This window comes from Podarcis erhardii (genome assembly GCF_964252035.2).
Source record: "Podarcis erhardii genome assembly, chromosome: 13".
Taxonomy (NCBI): domain Eukaryota; kingdom Metazoa; phylum Chordata; class Lepidosauria; order Squamata; family Lacertidae; genus Podarcis; species Podarcis erhardii.
Window position 1 is genome coordinate 20,187,322 of NC_138502.1, and position 7,801 is coordinate 20,195,122.

The following is a 7,801-nucleotide window of genomic DNA, read 5'->3' on the forward strand; positions in this document are numbered from 1 at the left end:
GCAGGCCCCTCTCTACCCCCCCCATTCAGGAAACAAAAATCCAAGTTCAGGGACACAGTCCAGCCAGGCAAAAGCACCTGAGGAAGGTAGAAAGCAGGGCCAATAAGTGGTGTGATTCAAGAGGGTGTCGGGCTATGGGGAAAGTCCTGAGAGCCAGGCAAAGAGACTCCTGGGCCTGAGGTTTACCTATCTCTGAACCAGATGCCCAGCTTGTTAAAAAAAGAGAAAAGAGTCAAGGTTGCATTTTCAGCCAGCTGCATTCCTCTTACAAGTGTGATGTAGAATAGCTTATACAAACCTCATTAAACGGTAAGTTTTACAAGTCCTTGGAGGCAGCATCCCCAGAGTGTGCTTGGTGGCTTGTCAGCTTTAGACTGTGTTGCAAATGAGAATTTATGAGATGACTATTCATGACAGAAGATAAGAAAGCAAAGTGCCTGTCTCTCAACATGGAGGCTACTCTGATTAGTGCCTCTGAAATCCCCAGCTCTACAAATATTTGTAGCTCTTTAAACCTGGTTTGCACAAGCTACATCAGTTCCCAGATAACTGGGAGGCCTGCTTAGGTTTATGGGGTTTTTTTTTTTGAAACCTAAATTTAAGAGAAGAAAAACACACTGCACCCAGTTTATTGGGGGTGGGTGGAGATGGAATTCTGAAGCAAGAGCTAATCTTATCAAATGCCCTATTTGTGGTCCTCACCACTGTTTGGTTTGTTCTTTATATTCTTTATATTATATTATATTGTTTATATTATTTATTGAAATTGTGGTTTTTTAATGGATACTGCAAGTTTTGTATATTGGTATCTTTCTTTTCCTGTATATTTATATTGTTCTTTTATTGCACTGTTCCCTGCTCTGGGATTGAAACATTCAGCGAAGAGTGGGTTATAAATATTAGGGTTAGGCACTGGATTTGGCTGAATCCTGAGGCAAATTGGGTTTATTTGGGCATCAGCCAAGTTGGGGCGAGACAGCCACAGGATCGCTGAGGGTCTGTGTCCTGCCATTTTTGGAATTGGGTCCCACATTATTTGCTGCCTAATGCTCCTCTTTGTGTTTTTTAGTATGCACTGTGCTGCTTTGCTTTGCCTTCTCCACTCCCTCAGTGACAACAGGAAGAGGTGAAACAGCATTCAAACAGTGCACACTCAACAATCATTGAAGTACAGAAAAGGTAGATTGCTCTGAAAATTTCTTAGTCAGCAGATCCCATGGGAGAAGTATTTGAGAAGCAGTTCATGGATTTCAAGAAGAGCTGCTGAAAGGGAGATGAAAGTAAGATGTATGGGCTCCATAGTTTCCCTTTAGATAAACTTTTCTCCAGTATTCCAAATGAGGTTTTTAACTTGGGGAGAATTGAAAAGCTTCTAAAAGAAAATGTGAGTTAGAAATATAATGATATATGCATTTCCTGCTTACGAAATACAATGTGTTCCTGGAAATCATTCATTAGGCAAGCGTTTGCATAAGAAGTCCATAATTTTCATTATTTCCTATGGAAACATTTCTAATCAGGGATTTGTCCAATCCCCATCCCCACCTGATTTCTTCCTGAAATGGCTGCAACCAATCAGTAAAAGAGAGACAAAGGCAAAAATTGATTTGTCCAGTTCCCCTGGACTCTGATTCATCTGTTCAAGTATCTGAATTTGCAGAGTGTATAGTGAGGTTTGGGCATAATTCTTTATGCTTGAATATGTAAATTTACAAAAAGTGAGGGGGCGGATAGTGGGACCCCTGTGTTGATAGATGAATAAGATTTATCTGTGCTGACTACTATAAATATTCCGCTCTGCATATTTGCAACTCTAGATCATAAACTAAAACAAGGGTTTCAGGTTCTTAATTTTTTCTGTATTTTCTTCTTATTAGCTCTTCCCTATTGTTCAGTTCAGGTCTCCATAATATAATGTAACATTTTGGTGAAAAGATGCACCCTAGCACCCCAGCGCTGGAGGCTAAGATAGAAAAGATCTCCACTGCAATCATGTATTTTCCTTTGGTGCTCAGGTAGGATGGAATAAAGGACAGCCAAACACTGCAAAAAACCAACATGCTAAAAGTGATAAACTTGGCTTCATTGAAACTGTCAGGTAACTTCCTGGCAAGGAAAGCCACAATGAAACTGATAATGGCCAGGAAACCCATGTAGCCAAGAACAGAGTAAAACAGAGTCACAGACCCCTCATTACATTCCAATATGATTTCATCTGTTGCAGAGTGCATGTCCACATCTGGGAACGGGGGGGAGGTTGCCAGCCACACCATACAGATACCTACCTGAACCAAGGAGCAGGACAGAACAATGGAGTTGGCTAGTCTTTTCCCCACCCACACCCTCATCTTGGATCCTGGCCTGGTGGCCATGAAAGCAAGAACCACAGTGATTGTTTTTGCCAAGACACATGAAACAGCCGCTGAAAAGATTATGCCAAAAGCAGTTTGTCGGAGGAGACATGTTACCTTCTCAGGTCGGCCAATGAATAGCAGTGTACAAAGGAAGCAGAGCAAGAGGGAGATGAGGAGAGTGTAGGTAAGGTTGCGGTTGTTAGCTTTGACGATGGGTGTGCCATGATGCTTCATAAATGCTCCTAGGATCAGAACTGTGATCAAAGCAAAGGAAAGAGAAAAACAAGCTAAACCGATCCCTAATGGTTCTTCATAAGCCAAGAAGGTTACAGTCTTGGGAATACAGAAATCCTGGTTTTTGTTTGGATAGTTCCCATCTGTGCATTTTTGGCAGTCGTTCATATCTGCAACATGAAATGATTTGGTCAAGCCATTAAGCTTTCTGGCACCAGTTTGAAGAACATGCCAGAGCTCCAAAACTACTACAAGTTCTCTATTTAAAATTAGTGCAGATGTGATGAAATGTGGCAGAGGTTGAGTGGTTAAATTATTTTCAATGGCCAGCTATTCACTGTTGTTTTTTTTTAAAAAATAAATAACAGATCCAGATACACACTCCAGATTATTTTGTATCCAGTAGCTTCCTCACAGCCTCTCCTTACCAAACTGTTCAATCATACCACCTAAGAAAAGTATTGCTATATACCAATTCCTCTTAATTACATTTGAAATATATTTCTTACCATTCTGGTTTGAAATCTTCCCTTCTGGACACAGGATGCAATCATAACAGCAGAATAGCTGACCCTCCTTCACTATCTTGCTGTAACCAGGAGCACAACTCTTGCTACATATTGACAGGGGTCGTGTCTAATCCATACATGAAAGAGAATAAACATGTTCAGACTAAAGAGTTTGGGGTCCTTAAGTTTCTAGGGCTTTTCCATATGCATTTGAAATGAGATGACAATTCAGTAATGCATGAATGGGATCAATACTTCTATTTCCCCCTTTTATAACAATAAAAATGGCACAACATTGTGGCTCTCACCAATCTACATGGATTGGTGAGAGCCACAATGTTGTGCCATGGTCGACGGTATGAAAAGCCAATGAGGGATCAAAATGCAGGAGCAAGGTCACACAGCCCACCACATTCTTGGCATAGGTCATCTACCTGGGCAAGCAAGGCCAATTCTATTCTTTGGCCATTTCTGAACCCAGGTTGGGACTGAATCTAAGTAATCTGTGTCTTCCAAGGATGCCTGCAGCTGCCCTTACAGGGCCCTCTCTGCCACCTTCCCGCCAAAGCGGATACCTACAACTGGTCAATAATTGTTCCAGTCCAAAGGGTCCAGAGTTAGTTTCAGCAGGAGCAGTCTCCCCACTGCCTCTTTCAATGCAACACTTGCAACGGGGACCACCTTCTCATGCAGTGCAGTATTAACCACACACTGGACTCAACCAGTCAGCCCCTGGCCCCTCTTGCTGTAAGCCAAGAGGGATGGGGCCAAGGGAGCACATGTAATGGCCTCAAGTTGCAGGTCTGCTTCAGTTAGCTGCTACCTAGAGATTAATATTTTAGTCATAAAATGTTTAGCCCACCCTCCAACATTTAATAAACCCAAGGCAGCTTAAAAATACAACATTCAACATTTGAATAATTCCCTATCCTACCTGGTTAAACCAGTTGTGCCATGTTACGTCATCCTCACTGATTGTGAATGCTTGGTCTGCAGGACTCTCAGGATCAACCTTCCCAACTTTCACGGAACGAAATGATTGGTTCAAGGAAAAAATCCAGTTGACAATGTCCAATCCAGCTACTACCTCCCCATTCTGGTTGAAGGATATTTTGTCCCCCACACTGTTGTTAAATGAGATAACTCTAAGGAATTGATGGAGCTAAATAGAGACATAAAAGGCAAGACTTGAAAAAGGCTCCATTTAGATCTTTCAGACGATGCTTTACATTTGAGTGGAAAAAGAATGATGCAAAATATGCCCATTCTTTATAACCCAGAGAAGACCACAAAAAGTCAAACAGGATGTTTGATTGGAATAAAGTCTATCGTGTCCTTTCTAGGTGGAAAGGAAAGGAAGGAAGAAGAAAATGTTAGCACAGTAAGAACTGGGAGAGAATAACATCAAATATACAGTGTGATGCCAAATGAAAGATTTTTAATTCAGTACCTGCCAGAGCTGTTGATTTTGAAGTTTTGGTCCTCTTTCATCCACCATTCCTCTCCGTTTGGGTATAGATGAGGACATGTCATGTAACGCATGGGCCACAGCATAGACAGCATTGTAGATGCTGTAGCTATGACCAGTCATGGATAACTCAAAATAAGTTCCTGGAAGGCTTTCCATCTTCTCCCACCCTGTACAAATGTCTCCACTCACATTATCCACAACCACATTAGGGAACGTGCAGCCAAATGCCTGTTGCCAGAATGGCATTATAAAACTATCTCCTCTTCTGTTGGATGGGATTCTGCTCGCAACAAATTGGGGAAAACTAGGTATACTACTGGAGTGAATTTTGAAAGACAGAGCACCATGGAATGATTCAGTTTCCCAAGTTCTTTGATAGACCAATGAAGTGAACTCCACTTGTGCTGTCATTATCCATACTGTACCTTTTGGATTCTCGCTCATGTGTTCGAGTTCTGATACATATGGAAACCATCTGAAAATGGTCATGGAATATGATTCTCCATAGGCTACCACTACATTGGCTTTGCTGCCAATTATGGTATCATGAATTTTTGCTCCCATTTCTAGCATATCATTAATTTTACTGACAAAATTAAAACTGGGGACTTTTTCTAGGAAGGCAAAGCAGATACCATTCTTGGAAAACAGGGGAACTACAATATGTGCAAATCTTTCTCCAATGTCATTATTCATAACAATGCCCCCAATCCACGTCCATCTAAAATGCAGCAGCAAAGAGAGAATCCCCATGTATTGTTGGCTTTCCTGAGGTGCCATCTGGTAGAAGGAAAGGCCTGGAGTTTTATCATTCATCACAGGAGCAGAACCATAAATGAGCTAAGGAAGTATTCACAACAGGGGAGAAAGACAATAATAAGAATGCCATTTTAAAATGTTGGGGGAAAACCCCAAATCCACATTCAATTAATAGTCAGAACAACCCTCTATGAAAGGGAGATTTTATTGTTCCTGTGACACAGAAAGGAATCTGATATTCAGGAAATGGGAGCCAGTCTGTTATCATCTAGTTAGTGCAATGCTTAATGGATAACTGCTGTTGACTCTCATGAAAAGAAATAGACTTGAACTCAAATACCTTTACTAGGACACTCCATTAGAATGGAGTTAAACAATTCTTCATCTCATCCACCTCAAAAATGGCTGTTTTATAAATGGGGAAAGCTATATTCTAAGGTGTTTTATGAACTTGGAAGCAAGTACTCTCCCATCTGAAAGTCAGACAAATTTTGCACTAATCTGAAGACCCTGAAAGCCACTTACCTTTTCATGAGAAGGGAAGTCTGGTGACAGTGTGTGTGTAGGTCTGTCTGTATAAGCCCCTGTCCTACTCCACAGCCTATATTTTGATATCAAATGCAATTGGCTCAGAGAGCAAGAAGTGTGAGGCAGTGAAAAGGTTGGTTTCATGCCCATCTGCAACATGTTCAGGTTCATAATAAATATAGACTCCCCTCCTACACTGTAGCCAAAGGGGTGAGCTCTTTTTATTTTAGGTTGAACTTTTACACATGTTCAGTTTGGCTCTCAGAGTGTGGACCTTGACATGCAGATAAAAAGTTAATCCTTATCTGATTAGCCACAACATTCAGCTGCAATGAATGTTCATGAAGAATGTCTTTCTCAGCCAGCACAAGACAGTCATAAATAAATAAATAAAGAAATAAAAGATATGTATGATTATTTCATTTGCACTCATTTCCGACTCCAATGAATGAAATGAAAGTAGAAAGCAAAAAATAATGGATTCCAATACTCCACATATAACCTACCTGTGGAATCTTATAGATATCCAAGATGGTTGCAATGTAAAGGGATACTTCAGAGTCCAGTCCTCCAATGACTGCTGTCAGACTATTCTGGACACCACATCTGAAATTGGGGACAAACCTGTCTAGAGTGGATTGAAATAGCAGAGTGGCCTGATAGGTCCACTTTGCACTTAAATAGCTGTCATAGATGTGGAAACCCAAGGTGACATTGGGTAAGAGCTGTGAGTTTTCATTGATTTCCTTCACCGCATACTCCAAGGCCAAGATGTGTTGGTAGTTCTTAGGCATAATGCTAGAATGAGAGATGGATTCTGTATCAGAAGGGTTTCTCTTATGTTGGTAAAAAAGAGATGAATGGAAAAAAGAAGTGGAAGAAAATGTAAAGAAGAAGAAGAAGAAGTAAGGTAGCTTTGAAAAGTGTGACTATGTAGAGTAAAGGGAGCTTCTTTTCTTCATTGTTCTCTTTACCATCATAACATTTTCTACAGCTCAAATGAATAACCCAGAGTTCTGCAAATCCAATACTTCATTATATTCTGATTATTCTGGTGGAAGAAAGGAAGAAAGAAAAGTCCTTACACAAGCTCTTCCAGTAATGCTGGAGGGGGTTCCTTAGTGAAGGTGAATGAGCTGGAGATGAAGCGAGCCTGAGAGACAATTCCACCAATGATAAGATCTCCTGGCTGATGGTACTTTTGAGGCGGAGGATGAGGACTAGGGACCCTGCATTGAACATTGCAAACTTTGCATACCATGTGAGGAAGAAATACCAGCTGCAAGACCACTAAAACTGACTTCATGAGTACAATGGAAATATTCCTTCTACACCCAGATTCTCTTATTTTGTTCTTCCACAGTAAAATTGGGTTTTCTGTGATGATAAGTGTCTGCTAGTTTGGTCTGCCGATAGGCCAGAACCCAGGAATATCAGAGTTCAAACTATAGAATAGAAACTATAGAATGAAAAGGAGAGGTGTGCAGAAGATAGGTCAGAATCTACTAATACATGGTATTATGACTGCAGTTCTGGTTCTGAAAAGAAATTCCAGGGCTGAGCATGTACTCAAAGGTATCCTTAGGATATGTTGTCTCCCTGCTGCTATCTGATACCTGGCTCCACTGGTGGTTCTTGGGCTTCTATAATAAAACAAAGGAGATTTTGCAAGCCTGATATCTGCCTGCTCCTGATGCCAAGTGTCCAAGTCCTTTCTCTGGTTCTAAATGGTAGTGGCTCTACTTATGACATTGTTCACCGTCTTAGCTATTAATTATGCTCATGATTCCTGAAACTGTCTAGGATTTTTGAGAAGCATCGGAGTTATAATTAGAGTTCTTTTGATAATGAGAGAAGCGGGCTATTATGGTCAAAATTGGGTATTCCTGTGGGTTTTGAGATTTCAGCAGAATTAATTACCATCATTTTGGTCATTAAATAGGAAG

At 40.8% G+C, this 7,801-nt stretch overlaps 1 protein-coding gene across 1 annotated transcript; it reads right to left on the bottom strand.

The window, feature by feature from the left end:
- Positions 1 to 1,601: 1,601 nt before the first annotated feature.
- LOC309328440 (vomeronasal type-2 receptor 26-like) lies at positions 1,602 to 6,649 on the bottom strand (the record flags this gene model as incomplete). The annotated part of the gene is made up of 5 exons (XM_081838436.1): positions 1,602 to 2,758; positions 3,098 to 3,224; positions 4,032 to 4,259; positions 4,548 to 5,408; positions 6,362 to 6,649. The coding sequence occupies 5 exons, from the start codon at positions 6,647 to 6,649 to the stop codon at positions 1,848 to 1,850; spliced, it is 2,415 nt and encodes an 804-aa protein (XP_081694562.1). The 3' UTR covers positions 1,602 to 1,847.
- Between the last annotated feature and the right edge of the window lie 1,152 nt (positions 6,650 to 7,801).